The following is a 17,974-nucleotide window of genomic DNA, read 5'->3' as shown; positions in this document are numbered from 1 at the left end:
GCGGATGGGACCTGATATTCAGCTGGGAATGACTACAACAGTAAATAAACACAAGACATATATATACTCTATTAGCCACAACACAACCAGGCTTATATCTCACATGCCACAAATTAATCGCGCATAACAAACACCTCCCCCTTCCCGTCCATATAACCCGCCAATACAACTCAAACACCCGCACAACACACTCAATCCCACAGCCCAAAGTACAGTTCATTCCGCAAAGTTCATACAGCACATATATTTCCCCAAAGTTACGTACGTGACATGCACATAGAGGCATGCACGGACGGGCAAGGGTATCAAATGTTTGGAAGAAAGCTGCATACTCACGGTAGCGCGTCTGCTATCCAAGTCAAAGTCCTCCTGGTTGTGTTGCTGCAGCCAGCCGCTAATACACCGATCCCACCTACAGCTTTCTTCTTTGCTGTCTTCATTGTCCATTAAACAAATTGCAAAAGATTCCCAAACACAGATGTCCAGAATACTGTGGAATTTTGCGATGAAAACAGAGCTTTTTGTATTGGGACACAATAGTGTCCACTCAATCCGTGACGTCACGCGCAAACGTCATCATACCGAGACGTTTTCAGCCGGATATTTCCCGGGAAATTTAAAATTGCACTTTATAAATTAACCCGGCCGTATTGGCATGTGTTGCAATGTTAAGATTTCATCATTGATATATAAACTATCAGACTGCGTGGTCGGTAGTAGTGGCTTTCAGTAGGCCTTTAAGTCTCTAGATCAACTTCAAATCCATCCATAAACTGTAAGTTTTTAATATTTTCAAGTTTGTTTTATGCCCATTGCTTTTTTATATGGTAAACACACAAAATATGCAATATTTTCCTGAGAAAATATTTCAAAGTGGAATCTTTGATGTGAAGTATTTGGAGCCTTAAACAGATCAATAAATCATTCATTATTATTTTTTCCGAAATTACGGTTAAAAAAAAAAAAGTATTCCACTAAAATTCTTAGGAATCCAAAAGGGCCCCACTTATAAAAGCGTTAAAAATTTGTCAAACTTTTTTTTTTTCTTTCAACACTTAAGTCTCTAGATCAACTTCAAATCCATCCATAAAGTGTACGTTTTTATTATTTTTAAGTAGTTTTTTTATTTGTTTGTTTTATGCCCATTGTCTTTTTTTATACGGCAAACACACAAAATATGCAATATTTTCCAAAGAAAATATTTCAAAGTGGAATATTTGATGTGAAGTAATTGGAGCCTTGAATATGCCAACAATTCATAACAACATTGATTTTAATACATCATTATTATTATTGTTTTAATTAGTAAAAAAAAACACTAAAATTCTTGGGTCCCCACTTATAAAAGTGTTAAAAAATAGTCAAATGTTTTCTTTCTTTCAACACTTAAGTCTCTAGATCAACTTCAAAACCATCCATAAACTGTAAGTTTTTATTATTTTTAAGTTGTTTTTTTTATTTGTTTGTTTTATGCCCGTTGTTTTTTTTGTATGGCAAACACACAAAATATGCAATATTTTCCACAGAAAATACTTCAAAGGCAAATATTTGATGTGAACTAATTGGAGCCTTAAACAGGCCAATAATTCAGAACAACATTGATTTTAATTAATTATTATTTTTTGCGATGTTATAGTAAAAAAAAACAAATCCCACTAAAATTATTGGGGATTCAAAAAGGCCCCACTTATAAAAGTGTTAAAAATAGTCAAACGTTTTATTTCTTTTAACACTTGAGATCAACTTCAAATCCATCCATAAACTGTAAGTTTTTATTGTTGGTTTTTTTATTTGTTTGTTTGCCAATACGGCAAACACACAAATTATGCAATATTTTCCACAGAAAATATTTCAAAGGGGGAATATTTGATGTAAAGTAATTGGAGCCTTCAATAAGCCAATAATTCATAACAACGTTGATTTTAATTCATTATTATATTTTAGGTTGACAAAAAGGGCACAAAACAAACAACAAAAACCATAATAAATGATAAATAAATAAATAACAAATAATAAATAAATAATATATAACAAATAATAAATAACAAAAACCATAACAAAAAAATAAAAACATAATTGAAGGATAGATCTGAAGTATGAAAAAGTATGATTAATTTTGAACACTTTTATAAGTTGACTATTTTGGATTCCCAAATATTTAGAATTTTAATGGGATCTTTTCTTTTAAACTGTCATTGCACTAAAAATAATAATGCATTAATAGCAAGGGTATTTTGAATTATTGACCTATTTAATTTACTTCAAATGAAATATTACTTTGAAATGTTGGGGCTAAATATTGCATATTTTGTATTTTTGCCATTAAAAGGTGTTTTGTCCTTTAATAAATAAGACATACAAATTTATATTGACAGATAGACTCTTGAGATTTAAGATTTGGACAATTAAAAATATAATATTACATGACTTATTTTTAACACCTTCGGGGTCCCCGGGACCAAACTTGATGGGAGCCCTAAGGATAAAAAAAACAAAAACATTTAAATATTGTATTGGTTTAGAAAATGAAAAATATCAAAATGGCTCCCACATATTTTCATTTTTCAGTATGTGGCCCTCAGTGGAAAAGTTTGGACACCCCGACTTTAAAGTAATTTCAAGCAGTCACTAAGTTATGCTGTTTGTTTACCTATAAAGTTCTTTTCTAAGTAACTATTCATTAAGCTCGTTTAAATGAAATATTTTGTGCCCCAAGATATTAAGGAGAGTGAATTGGGCCTTTTAAGCAAAATTCTATTAGAAGGCCCAAACTTTGCTGCAGTTTTTATGGAAACATTTGTTGTGCTTTAGTCACTTGTTTTGTTCTCGGTCGGAGGGGGAAAAAAGAGCTGAAAAAGAAGATAAAAGTATTGCAAACATTTTTGGATGGGAAAAGTTTTCTGTTTACCAAAATCACTGAAGGCCGGAAAATTAACTTTTATCTTAAATGTTGACATTTTAGACAGAGAGCGGTATAACAATAAGTGAAATATTCACGTCAACACAGTGAATCTTTGGGCACTACACGATTCGATTCGATTCTCGAGGGTGACGATTTGATTCAGAATCGATTTCGATTCAAAACAATTCTCAATTCGAAATGATCTGATTAGGATTAGCAATTTTTCATTTCAACACCTCCAAGATGCATTTTTACAATCAAACAGTCGGCGCGTAATAAGGTACGATACTTACAGTATCAACCCTTTTTAGGGTGCAACAAAAGACTAGTTTGCAGAGACTGAACTGACCAGCCCAACACAACATAAAATAGGGCTGTGAACCTTTGGGCACCACACGATTCGATTCGATTCTCGATTCAAAATCAGTACTTTTTCATAACATCGGGTTCCAGTTCTATGATGAACTAAATTCCTCCATAAAATAGACAAACAGCTCTGATAAATGTCTATATAACTTAAAAGAAAACTTGTTTCGTTTACTATAATCCTACCCAAACATTTAATAAAGTCAAATACAAACAAGGCAACATGAGAAGTATCCAACACTTCTCTTTTCTAAAGTAAATCTGCACAGCAGATATCGATCGTCTACATCAGAGGTGTCAAAGTCGTTTTCACCGAGGGCCACATTGCAATTATGTTTGGCCCCAGAGGGCCGCGTCTAACAGTGAATACTATTATTACACATTTTTTTAATGCGTTTTATTAGTAGATTTTTTAAAAACTAAAATGTAAAAAAATATGGTCATTTGCAACTATTTCACCTCAAAATGTAGTGTATATTACTGTAAATGGAAAAACAAAACTGCTGTTTTTATGGTTAAAAAAAAAAAAAAAAAGGTAGCTCTGTTGCCAGAATTTTACTGTAAAATGTACATGTTTTTTTACTGTAAATAAAAAAACTGCAATTTTACAGTAACATTTTTGCACCTGAGCTGCCAGTTATTATTTTATTTTATTTTTTAACCGCAAATCATTAAATGTAGATTTTTCGGTGTATTATTCTAAATGCCAAAACGGCACCACAGTTTATTACAGTTAAAAAAGTACTGTTTTTTTCATTTAGACAAAAATGCTCTAAAAACCACAGTAAATTTCACAATTTTACCATGAAATCTATTGCTACTTTTACATTGCACACTTTGATGGATAACTTACTTTGAAATCATGATTAGTGTTTATTTCTATTTAAAAAATGGTTTGAATGTTTGATAATATATTTTTGCATAATTAGACAATATTTAAGTTAACATAATTTGCGATTACATGGAGTACATATTTTTGTTTTCTCCCAAAATAGAAAGAAAGAATACATTTAGTAAGAAAAGTTACAGTACTTTATTGATACATATTATTTCCAGGCTTTCAAGGGCCAAATAAAATGAAGTGGCGGGTCACTTCTGGCCCCCGGGCCTTGAGTTTGACAGTTGGGGTCTACATCAACTATATGATTTTCCTGAGTGGCAGGACAGGACATATTTTTAAAAATAAAACATTTTAGATTTTTTTTGGAATTGATGAAGAATTGTTACAAATAAGAATAGTTTGAGATTCATTTGAAAATCGTTTTTTTTAGACCCACAAACAAACAAAAGCACATTTCTTATTCAAAAACCAAACATAGTAAATTAGCATTAGGCTAACAATGATCATGAAGTTGTATTATGAAATGAATTATATTTATATAGCACTTTTCTCTAGTGACTCAAAGCGCTTATACACAGTGAAACCCAATATCTAAGTTGCATTCAAACCAGTGTGGGTGGCACTGGGAGCAGGTGGGTAAAGTGTCTTGCCCAAGGACACAGCGGCAGTGACTAGGATGGTGGAAGCGGGGATCGAACCTGGAACCCTCAAGTTGCTGGCACGGCCGCTCTACCAACTGAGCTATACCGCCCCGTATTATTATTGTTAGGAGTGTTGAAGTCGCTAAATGAGAACGTTGCAATATTCCACATCCCGCTTCCAAAAGCATTCAAACTATTTTTGTGTTATTGGTTATTAATATGGCACATATTCATTGTCTCAAATTAAAACTTTGAGCAAGTTTCAAACAGGCCTTTTATCTTTTATGAAATGCAGGAGGAAGCAAAAGCTAGTAGAGTATTTTTCACGCTAATGATTCGATCCGATTCGGATTCCTTGGGTTGACGATTCGACAGAATCCATTTTCCGTTCAAACCGATTCTGTGTATGTATTTTTTGGTATAACAATGATAATGAAACTTTTTAAAAACAGGTTGCAGGTTATGGATACGACCTAAAAATGTATTTTTGACAATGGACTCCTGTAAAAAAATTAATGTGAATTTTTTCATAGCAAAACTTCCGGTCTTACTCGCTAGCATTAGCTCATAGCTCGAGAGCAACATAACATAACATGGGAAGGAAGGAAATTGAACAGAAGTAGTGGATGACATTCAGTAAATTAAAGTTAAAAAAAACCATCAAAAACATGAACTTGGTGAAACAATTCGAGCGTATCGCTTGCTGGACTGCACCATACTGAAGCGGAATGTTTAAAATGCACATTTATGCTTGATTAGGAAAAGCTGCTGATGGTGTGTTTGACAGAGAAGCAGCAAACAGGAGATATAGTTAACATTATGGAGATCGCAAAAAGCCGCTGCCTGACCAGGGCTCAGTAAATCTGCAAAGACTCCTCCCACCCCCACCAAGGACTGTTTTCACTGTTGGACTCTAGAAAGAGGTTCCGCAGCCTCCGAAGCAGAACCTCCAGGTTCTGTAACAGCTTCTTCCCTCAGGCCGTAAGACTCTTGAACGCATCATAATTATCCCCCTCAATTCCCCCCAAAATGGATTAACTGGCTGGAATAAAAAGACAATATAACATACATCCATAAACGTGGATGCATATGCACGTTTATATATGTATATATATATATATATATATATATATATATATATATATATATATATATATATATATATATATATATATATATATATATATATATATATATATACATACATATACACACACACACACACACATATATATATATATATATATATATATATATATATATATATATATATATATATATATATATATATATATACACATACATTTACCTATATATATATACATTTACCTATATATATATATATACATTTACCTATATATATATATATATATATATATATATATATATATATATATATATATATATATATATATATATACAGTATATATATACATACATTTACATATACATATATATATACAGTATATATATATATATACATACATATATATACATATATTTACATATATATACAGTATATATATATATACACACATATATATGTGTATATATATATCTATATATTTATATCTATACCTATAACTATATCTATACAGTATATATATATATATATATATATATATATATATATATATATATATATATATATATATATATATATATATATATATATATATATATATATATGTACTGTATACTGTATATATGTATACAAACGTATATACATATATATATATATATGTATATATGAGTTTTTTAATCGATTAAAATTAATTAAAAATAAGAATCGCGACTCATTCAAAATTCAATTTTTTGGACATGCCTATGAATTAGTACACACTTGCATAACATGAGTTATTTTACTAATTTAAACCTGTGACAAGGTAAAATATGTATTGGTCCAAAAATCAGTTCATATTCTTTCCTGCTTGCTAGCGTTACCATGTCTGAGTTATTGTGTAGAAATATGGGGAAACAACTACAAAAGTACACTTCATTCACTAACTTTGTTACAAAAAAGGTCAGTTAGAATAGGAAGTGAAGTGAAGTAAATAAATGTGATTGCTATGAAGTGGAAAAGGGTTAGGATTTAATGCAAGTTGCTTCTTCCTACTTTTTTTTCGGACATGTTATAATGAGAAATTAAATTATGTAAAAAATTATATTTTTAATGTATCGTATTGAAACTGTATACATGGTCAAAAAACAAACAAATACAACAACATTATCTGATCAAAACACTTTCAAAATGGTGCATTATAAAAAACAACATTATATGTTTGATAGTTTTGTTCAGGGCTGACGATTCAATAAAAGTAAAACAAAAATATGACTCCAAAATTATTTTACATCCTTAAAAAAGGACCTTCACAAAAATACACCAATGGTAAGTCATAATTCTGAGGCAACAAGTCATACTTAATGAGATGAAAAGTCATGATTATGCAATACAAAGTCAAGATTATAAAACAAAAACTCATAATGATGAGATAACAAATTCCAATTGCGATTATGAGATGATTCTTTGTTTTATAATCTGGACTTTTATTGTATAGTTATGAATTTTAATCCCATAATATTTACTTTTTATCTCATAATCATGTATCACCTATAATAATAGGAAGCAAAAATCCTCAAGACAAGACAGGAAAGTCGAAATTATGAGATAAAAAGTAATTATTATTTGATAAAAAGTCATGATTATGAAACAAAAAGTCAGAATTATGAGACAAAAAGTCGTCATAATTATGTTTTTTCATCTCATAATTTAGATTTTCTTGTCTTCCATTGCATACTTCCATATGATTACGAGATAAAAAGACATAATAAGATACAAAGTCAAAATAGTGAGATTAAAAGTTATAATTATGCGACAAAAAGTCATCATTATACGACAAAAAGTCTAAATATGAGAACATTTTTATCATGACTAAGAATTTTTGTCTCATCATTTCCTCGTAATCATGACTTATCTCATAACTTTGACTTTTTATAGTCACATGAAAGCCGAAATCCCCAAGACAAAACAAGAAAAATAGAAATTATAAGATAAAAAGTAATTATCATGAGATAAAAAGTCATGATTATGAGATTAAAAAAATCGAAATTAAAAGACATCCTTAATGAATTTTGACTCGAAATGACACACACACGCACACACACACACACACACAAACACACACACACATATATATATATATACATATATATATATATATATATATATATATATATATATATATATATATATATATATATATATATATATATATATATATATATATATACATTATATATATATATATATATATATATATATATATATATATATATATATATATATATATATATATATATATATATATATATATATATATATATATACATATATATATATATACATTATATATATATATATATATATATATATATATATATATATATATATATATATATATATATATATATATATATATATATTGTCGAGGTTTCTGTGGTTTATCCATTATACAGTGCTCATTACCAGGGTAGAGCGGAATATACGTTAGGTCATGTATACATACACATTATATATATATATATATATATATATATATATATATATATATATATATATATATATATATATATATATACATACATATATACATATACATATATATATACTGTATATACTGTATATATAAAACAATTTAGGATTTTTTTTAAACGAATAAGATTCATTAATGATGAGAGTCACAACTCAGAGATAATTATGAGTCATAATTATGATGACATTTTATATCATAATTTACTTTTTTGTCTTGTCTTCAGATTGTATGCTTCCATATTTCCATATGATTATGAGATAAAAAGTCATAATTATGAAATAAAAAGTTGTGATCATGTGTTAAACGTCGAAACCAGGAGATAAAAAGTCATCATAATTAATTAATTATGTATTTTCATGTCATAATTTTGACCTTTTTTTAATCTCATAATAATAATTTATTTTATGTATTAAAACAATTATGACTTACCATGGGAGTATTTTGGGGGCTTCCATACTTACATATGTTTGGCTTTGAAGATAACTAATATGAAGATTAAAATAATGACGGTTAAGTGTAGCAACAGGTGAATTATTATCTGAAGTTTAATCTACAAAACAAAATAAATGTATAATATTTGAAATGAACTTCTACAATCATGCACAGTCTTGACCATTCGTTTCAATGCAATGGACATCAACTATATGTATATTTCCTCCAGAGTTAAAATGTAAACAATGATTAAAATAAATAAATAAATAAACATCCGGGGTGGTTTCGAAGACGCTTGTTGAGGCTGCGTGTTGTCGGAAGTGCCGTAGTTGATGTATGCAAATGTCGGAGTTGGGGGTTGTAGCTACATATTTACGTTGAGTGGGAGCCGCCCTTCATTCACCACATGGTTACCAACTGCTCGCCTGCGCGCCACTTTCCTAACCCCGCAATCGGGACCACACATCCAGCACGCATGCTTTTTTCCTCTCTCCTCTCCCCCTCAAAAGTTTTTGCACGTTAATTGCTTGTTTGTTCTTTTTTTAATATATATATATATATATATATATATATATATCGGCGGCGGCCAGGAAGGAAGCAAGTAGCGAAGATGGAGGATTTCGGGGCTTGGTGAGTAGACTAACCCGAGCGCATGTTTATCAGCCGAGGGAAGTCCCGCTTTGGTGTGTTTTAAGTCTTTGTACTCGCACGCCGAATTGTTACATTTGTTTGGTGTTTTCATGTCTGCCCCGTGTCACGTGGAATGCTTTTTTTTGTTTGGTTTTTAAAAAAATAATAAAAAAAGACCCACGGAATTCGCCGTGGTTTTCGGCGATGAAAACAGCGGAACATGAGGCGCATGGCAGCCCCCTCGGCTTCCACCATTGAAGGGGGGGAGATTTGAAACAAGCTGAACTACTTAAAACCTGCCTAATAATAAGGGTGCGTTTGCGTCGTTTCACGCGTGGGTAGTGAGGCACTTTTAAATAGCGAGTATATCTACCTGGTTTTAACCGGGACGGGTCCGTGTGGAGTGCGGTGGTGTGTGAGTTAAAGTGCCCCCCAGAACAAAGCGGCAGCACATGGGGCAAGCTTAGGCCGCGCTTTTAGCCTGGTTAGCTTAGCATAGCTAGCCTCAACTTCCGACCGCATGCTCGTCCCCACGCCGAACACCGACTTCCAAAAGACGCACTGTTCGGTTAAAGAACCCACCAGCCGGCCAAATAACGTACAAGATACTGTCTAATATTGTAACCGACACCATGTTTGTCGCCGTGCTAGCCGCGGCTATGCTAACCCCGCTCAACGAGTGGCGTGTTTTCTTTTTTTTTTTTTTATGAAGGGGGGGGACTCAAAACCACAAGACGCGCGGGTAAAGTCGCCGCTGGACAACGACAGCGCTCAAAAGTACTTCGCCTTTTGTCTATTTTTTTTAATATTTTTTATTTAAGGGTTATTTACGCTCAGGTTGGCGCACTTCGAGGCGCCATGTTGAAGGCTGTGGGGGAGGGGTAAGCAGCACTCCCCGCGCACGCGCTTCCCGCGGTGCAAAAAGAAACGCGGGGCCTCCAGATTGTTCTACTCATTCATCACATTTGACCAAGTCATGTTTTTTTTACAACCGCATCGAGCTTATCTAACAATCAATCAATCAATGTTTATTTATATAGCCCTAAATCACAAGTGTCTCAAAAGGGCTGCACAAGCCACAACGACATCCTCGGTACAGAGCCCACATAAGGGCAAGGAAAAACTCAACCCCAGTGGGACGTCGATGTGAATGACAATATGAAACCTTGGAGAGGACCGCAAATGTGGGTAACCCCCCCCTAGGGGAGACCGAAAGCAATGGATGTCGAGTGGGTCTGACATAATATTGTGAAAGTCCAGTCCATAGTGGATCTAACATAATAGTGAGTCCAGGGGTAGGGGACCTACGGCTCTAGAGCCAGATGTGGCTCTTTTGATGACTGCATCTGGCTCTCAGATAAATCTTAGCTGACACTGCTTAACACGATAAGTAATGAATAATTCCGCTGGTAATCACAGTGTTGAAAATAACCACGTATCAACCAGACTGCAAAACCATGCAGCACCAGAAGTCGCATTAATGGTAAGATAAGAGACTTATTATACTCTAAAAATGTTGGTCTTACTTAAAAATGCTCTCATTTAGTTCTATTCATTGTTAAAAAGTATTATACGGCTTTCACAGAAATACATTTAAAAATATTTAACTTTCATGGCTCTCTCAGCCAAAAAGGTTCCCGACCCCTGGTCCAGTCCATAGTGGATCCAACATATCAGCGAAAGTCCAGCCCATAGTGGATCCAACATTATAGTGAGAGTCCGGTCCATAGTGGGGCCAGCGGGAAACCATTCCGAGCGGAGACGGGTCAGCAGCGCAGAGATGTCCCCAACCGATGCACAGGCGAGCGGTCCACCCCGGGTCCCGACTCTGGACAGCCAGCACTTCATCCATGGCCACCGGACCTGTGCCCCCCCCTCTCCACAAGGGAGAGGGGTGCAGAGGAGAAAAGAAAAGAAACGGCAGATCAACTGGTCTAAAAAGGGGGTCTATTTAAAGGCCAGAGTATACAAATGAGTTTTAAGATGGGACTTAAATGTAACAATCAAAATAAAAATGACATTTTGTTTGTTTACTAGGGCATGCATATATAATATGCATTAGTTTGACCATTTAAAATCGACGATAATAAAAAGGAGATGCTTGGAAGTAGCATAAAAATGCCCCAAAAACGTGATTCATAGCGTTACTTTTTGGTGTAACCATCGTGAACGTTCTGTTCAAGTATATTTCTTTTATGTTTTGATAAATCATCCTTAATAGGTATTGATCAATCTTTAAGCTGTGTATATTTGATTTCAGTTTGCTTTTGGCATCTTATTTAGAATTGTAGTTGAAACTTTTACAACTTTGTGTTGGCGTAACCAAACTAGATTATTTTGGATATTTATTCCCTTTTTTACATTTAGTATATTTAAATATACTGTGTTTTATGCTTTTTTCTTTTTGGAACATGTACTATACATATAATACAATAAAGTCCCATGTAAAATTATGTTTCTAGCAATACTTTAATTTTGCCTTTGAAAGTAACACTCCAATGTCCATTAGTGGAGCTGTACACACAATTCTCCACCTTCATAGACATTTATGCAATCACAAGTTTGCATTGCATTTACCTGTTGCCTGGTGCAATATTCACTATATCTCCTGTGTCCTCCCTGCAGGTCCACGTTGACATGGACACATTCAAGCGTGGAGCCCCTGCTGATGGAGTCCGTGTATTGCCAAAGTGCTTACAGTGCAGGTAGATCTATTCAATACCTACTGCAGTGGAGGCACTTAAAGCAATACTCGGACATGTGTGTTCAGTCACCTCCCGTCCAGTTTATTTTTTATTTTTGCAGAACTGTCTTTGTGCTAAGGTGCATCTAGTGCAGATAGTGAAATAGACTAGCACCTACTGCCCTAAGTGCTCCTTCTGGCATAAGGGGCTGTGACATGCTGCCACACAAACCAATCCTAACTTCCTAATTGGGCCTAATTTGTCTTGCAGTTCTCTGCTAGTTTTGCATTGTTGCACTACAAGAATAGATGAGTTGTGCAAATCTATGCAAAACTGATGGTGGCCTGCTTGCTCTCCACCTGTTTGGGTCTTTTTTTTTGGTTTTTGGACATGGCATCCCCGCTAAAATCAGAACACATACCTTTTTTTAGTGTGTGTGCTGAAAATCTAAAGTGTCTCGTTTTTAGGGTGTCAACTTGTCCACTGGTTCAGCAGTACTAAAGTGCTTATAGTGCAGGTAGTACTTTTCTCCTATCTACTGCAATGTAAGCACTTGAAGTACTTCTAACTTACTATCTTTTTTTTTTTGACGCTCTCATGTATGCTGTTAACTTTGACTCGTCGTCGCTTGGTCAGTTTTGCTGGTTTGCATTCAGCTTTTAACTGTTTGCTGTGCAAATCCATGCAAAACTGACCAGGTGGATGAAATATCTCATCGGGCTACGTATTGTCGACAAAATGTGTACGATGTCCTTTCTTGTGGAGGTGGGGATTAGTAGCAATGCTGTAAATTTGAGGTATTGCACTTGTCCCGGCCTGTATAGGAATGAGGATATGGTCAGACGGACGAGTAAACGGTGACCTTAACTTTTAATGTTTGGCATGTAAAGTGTTTTGTAATTGTGCTCATGTAAATAAAAAAAGTGAAAATGGGTTCAGTCTGTGTGCATTTGTAATTACACAACTGTTCAAAATAACGTACCTGAATATTGTACCGCCGTTAAGAACAATGTTGTATTACAACTGATTTTGATTAGTGACAGACCTCTTTGAGTTACTGATTACTCCCAGTAAATTTGATGTTGACTACAGATTAGTGTCTATTAGGAAATATTTTTTTACACCAGATTATGCTGATAATTTGATAAAACCGTGTGCAAAAAAAATTACATGTGAATGAAAATTGGTGTGAACAATTCAGTGTAAAATAAACAGTGCAGAAATATTGGCAGCACATCACAGTAGCTCCTTTGACTTCATTTTACTTAATTTTTGGTGTTCTTAACTTCCTTTCTTTTTTTTTTATCACTTGTCTTTGATCAATTTCCCTTGTGGATCATTAAAGTTTGTTGTCTAAGTCTAAATAAATACTGCTTCAAAACTCGAGACCCACTTCAGGTAAATTAAGACCGAAGCACTTCATTGGCTAGTTCTGACAGGTTGGATTGCTTCAGTCTCAAAGAATGTGAGTTTTGAAACTGCGCTTTTTATCCACTGACCTTTTGTACCATTAATTTTTTAAATAATTTGTTACGAGTTTCAAGGAATATACAACTTCCAAAAGTACAATTACACATGAAATGTTCCTACCTCAAATGAAAAATGCTCATCCATCCATCTTCCGAGGTCGGGTTGCGGGGGCAGCAGCCTAAACAGAGAAGCCCAGACTTCCCTCTCCCCAGCCACTTTGTTGAGCTTCTCCCGGGGGATCCTGAAGCGTTCCCTGGCCAGCCGGGAGACATAGTCTTCCCAACGTGTCCTGGGTCTTCCCTGTGGCCTCCTACTGGTCGGATGTGCCCTCCCAAGGGAGGCGTTCGGGTGGCATCCTGACCAGATGCCCGAACCACCTCATCTGGCTCCTCGATGTGGAGGAGCAGCGGCTTTAGTTTGCCCTCCTCCCGGATGGCAGAGCTTCTCACCCTATCTCTTAAGGGAGAGCCCCGCCACCTGGCGGAGGAAACTCATTTCGGCCGCTTGTACCCGTGATCTTGTCCTTTCAGTCATAACCTAACGCTCACGACCATAGGTGAGGATGGGAATGTAGATCGACCGGTAAATTGAGAGCTTTGCCTTCTGGCTCAGCTCCTTCATCAGAACGTATCGATACAGCGTCAACATTACTGAAGACGCCGCACCGATCCGCCTGTCGATCTTACAATCCAGTCTTCACTCACTCGTGAACAAGACTCCAAGGTACTTGAACTCTTCCACTTGGGGCAGGGTCTCCTCCCCAACCCGGAGATGGCTCTCCACCCTTTTCCGGGCGAGAACCATGGAATCGGTTCTGATTCTCATCTCAGTTGCTTCACACTAAGGCTGCGAACCGATCCAGCAAGAGCTGAAGATCCTGGCCAGATGAAGCCATCACGACCACATCATCTGCAAAAAGCAGAGACCTAATCCCCTCAACGCCCTGACTGGGCCTAGAAATTCTGTCCATAAAAGTTATGAACAGAATCGGTTACAAAGGGCAGCCTCGACGGAGTCCAACCCTCACTGGAAACGGGTCCGACTTACTGATTGATTGATTGAAACTTTTATTAGTAGATTGCACAGTACAGTACATATTCCGTACAATTGACCACTAAATGGTAACACCCGAATAACTTTTTCAACTTGTTTAAGTCAGGGTCCACGTTAATCAATTCATGGTAAGCGGACCGCCACAATCAGACAGACAGAGAGGAGTGAAAACAAATGGAATTAATCAAATACTCAAGTTAAACCTGCAAATCATACCATCATTTTTTTCTTAACTGAATTTCCATGTTTTTATTAAATGACATTGTCAGCATCATTTGTTGCAAAACATTTTCCTTCACAAAATTAAAATGCAGTTGCATAAATTCGTTGTCTAAAAAGCTTTCCTAATAGAGACCATCCATCCATCCATCTTCTTCCGCTTATCCGAGGTCGGGTCGCGGGGGCAGCAGCCTAAGCAGGGAAGCCCAGACTTCCCTCTCCCCAGCCACTTCGTCTAGCTCTTCCCGAGGCGTTCCCAGGCCAGCCGGGAGACATAGTCTTCCCAACGTGTCCTGGGTCTTCCCCGTGGCCTCGTACCGGTCGGACGTGCCCTAAACACCTCCCTAGGGAGGTGTTCGGGTGGCATCCTGACCAGATGCCCGAGCCACCTCATCTGGCTCCTCTCGATGTGGAGGAGCAGTGGCTTTACTTTGAGCTCCTCCCGGATGACAGACCTTCTCACCCTATCTCTAAGGGAGAGACCTGCCACCCGGCGGAGGAAACTAATTTCCGCCGCTTGTACCCGTGATCTTGTCCTTTCTGTCATAACCCAAAGCTCATGACCATAGGTGAGGATGGGAACGTAGATGGACCGGTAAATTGAGAGCTTTGCCTTGCGGCTCAGCTCCTTCTTCACCACAATGGACCGATACATTACTGAAGACGCCGCACCGATCCGCCTGTCGATCTCACGATCCACTCTTCCCTCACTCGTGAACAAGACTCTGAGGTACTTGAACTCCTCCACTTGGGGCAAGATCTCCTCCCCAACCCGGAGATGGCACTCCACCCTTTTCCGGGCGAGAACCATGGACTCGGACTTGGAGGTGCTGATTCTCATCCCAGTCGCTTCACACTCAGCTGCGAACCGATCCAGCGAGAGCTGAAGATCCTGGCCAGATGAAGCCATCAGGACCACATCATCTGCAAAAAGCAGATACCTAATCCTGCAGCCACCAAACCGGATCCCCTCAACGCCCTGACTGCGCCTAGAAATTCTGTCCATAAAAGTTATGAACTAATAGATTATGAACTAATAGAGACATTAATCTTATCTAATCTAATTCTTATCTGTACTGTAAAGTTCAAATTTGAATGACAATAAAAGGAAGTCTAAATCTAATCTCCATTATATTTTCTAGTTTTGCCCTGTTGACATTGTAACGTCTAAACCACATTGTAAAATAAACAAGCCACAAAGTGTAGTTACACTTTTTGTCCGAAAGATGCCGCCATCGCTCAGGGTGCCACCACGAGTACTCCATAGGAAAGGAACAGGTAGCAAGACGGTACCGCCTCCCCCCCGATGTGAGGACGGTTCTTCCCGAGTTGGACAGCGTGCATGCCGGCATTAAGTTTGCAGACAAGCGGCTCACAGCTCACAACTTTGTGACCGGACTTAATCAATCTTTTCTCCGGATCTGCACCTCCACGACACCCCTGGAAAGCTACGATGTGATCTGGACTTACCTGAACGGGACACTTGCTCACTTTCTTTTTTTGAAGATTAGTTTGGATAAAGATAAATCCCCCTAAATACTCATTATGTGGACGAGTAGCATTTTTCTGTTGGCGTGTTTTGCCGGCTTTGGTTTTGGAAACACGCAAAAATGCGACGAAGTGCGCAAAGTTTTCCAACTTCGGCAAATTGGACCGAACCAGTTGCTGCCTTTAAGTCCAAGACCAGGTAAACAAACATTTCGTACTGTATTCCTTGTTCCTGTTACATTGTGTTTACATACAGGCTGTTTTTTTTACGCATGGAGAAGCTTATCGATGTGTAAACATTCTCATATCAGTGCAGCTGTCAACCTTTAACTCGAAGGGAGAGTCCACGAATGTGTGTCATATTTATATGCGGGCTGTGCGTTTCCCACCTAGGCATTCTGTGATGTCCTACTTTAAAGGCCTACTGAAATGAATTTTTTTTATTTAAACGGGGATAGTAGATCCATTCTATGTGTCATACTTGATCATTTTGCGATATTGCCATATTTTTGCTGAAAGGATTTAGTAGAGAACATTGACGATAAAGTTCGCAACTTTTGGTCGCTAATAAAAAAAGCCTTGCCTGTACCAGAAGTAGCGTGACGTTGCAGGTTGAAAGGCTCCTCACATTTCCCCATTGTTTACACCAGCAGCGAGAGCGATTCGGACCGAGAAAGCGACGATTACCCCATTAATTTGAACCAGGATGAAAGATTCGTGGATGAGGAACGTGAGAGTGAAGGACTAGAGTGCAGTGCAGGACGTATCTTTTTTCGCTCTGCCCGTAACTTAGGTACAAGGGCTCATTGGATTCCACACTTTCTCCTTTTTCTATTGTGGATCACAGATTTGTATTTTAAACCACCTCGGATACTATATCCTCTTGAAAATGAGAGTCGAGAACGCGAAATGGACATTCACAGTGACTTTTATCTCCACGACAATACATCGGCAAAGCACTTTAGCTATGGAGCTAACGTGATAGCATCGGGCTTAACTGCAGATAGAAACAAAAGAAATAAACCCCTGACTGGAAGGATAGACAGAAAATCAACAATACTATTAAACCATGGACATGTAACTACACGGTTAATGCTTTCCAGCCTGGCGAAGCTTAACAATGCTGTTGCTAACAACGCCATTGAAGCTAACTTAGCTACGGGACCTCACAGAGCTATGCTAAAAACATTAGCTATCCACCTACGCCAGCCAGCCCTAATCTGCTCATCAACACCCGTGCTCACCTGCGTTCCAGTGATCAACGGAGCGACGAAGGACTTCACCCGATCATCGATGCGGTCGGCGGCTAGCGTTGGATAGCGCGTCTGCTATCCAACGCGTCCTCCTGGTTGTGTTGCTGCAGCCAGCCGCTAATACACCGATCCCACCTACAGCTTTCTTCTTTGCAGTCTTCATTGTTCATTAAACAAATTGCAAAAGATTCACCAACACAGATGTCCAGAATACTGTGGAATTTTGCGATGAAAACAGAGCTTTTTGTATTGGATACAATGGTGTTTGAATACTTCCGTTTCAACCATTGACGTCACGCGCATACGTCATCATACATAGACGTTTCCAACCGGAAGTTTTGCGGGAAATTTAAAATTGCACTTTATAAGTTAACCCGGCCGTATTGGCATGTGTTGCAATGT

At 36.8% G+C, this 17,974-nt stretch overlaps 1 protein-coding gene and 1 long non-coding RNA gene across 2 annotated transcripts in view; one reads left to right on the top strand and one right to left on the bottom strand.

Annotated features, from left to right (window-relative positions):
* Positions 1-10,351, bottom strand: part of LOC133665069 (uncharacterized) — a 62,496-nt gene extending 52,145 nt beyond the window's left edge. Inside the window, exon 1 of the long non-coding RNA XR_009828685.1 lies at positions 9,779-10,351. This is a non-coding gene — a long non-coding RNA (uncharacterized LOC133665069). The remainder of the gene's footprint in view (positions 1-9,778) is intronic.
* A 5,785-nt stretch (positions 10,352-16,136) lies between these two features.
* The window catches only part of gpc5a (glypican 5a), a 407,804-nt gene continuing 405,966 nt past the window's right edge, over positions 16,137-17,974 (top strand). The window contains exon 1 of the mRNA XM_062035416.1: positions 16,137-16,518. Coding sequence (XP_061891400.1) covers positions 16,377-16,518 — 142 coding nt within the window. The 5' untranslated portion in view covers positions 16,137-16,376. The remainder of the gene's footprint in view (positions 16,519-17,974) is intronic.

The sequence above is a fragment of the Entelurus aequoreus genome, linkage group LG02 (genome assembly GCF_033978785.1).
Source record: "Entelurus aequoreus isolate RoL-2023_Sb linkage group LG02, RoL_Eaeq_v1.1, whole genome shotgun sequence".
NCBI classification, from domain to species: Eukaryota; Metazoa; Chordata; class Actinopteri; order Syngnathiformes; family Syngnathidae; genus Entelurus; species Entelurus aequoreus.
This window is presented reverse-complemented; position numbering and strand designations above follow the sequence as displayed.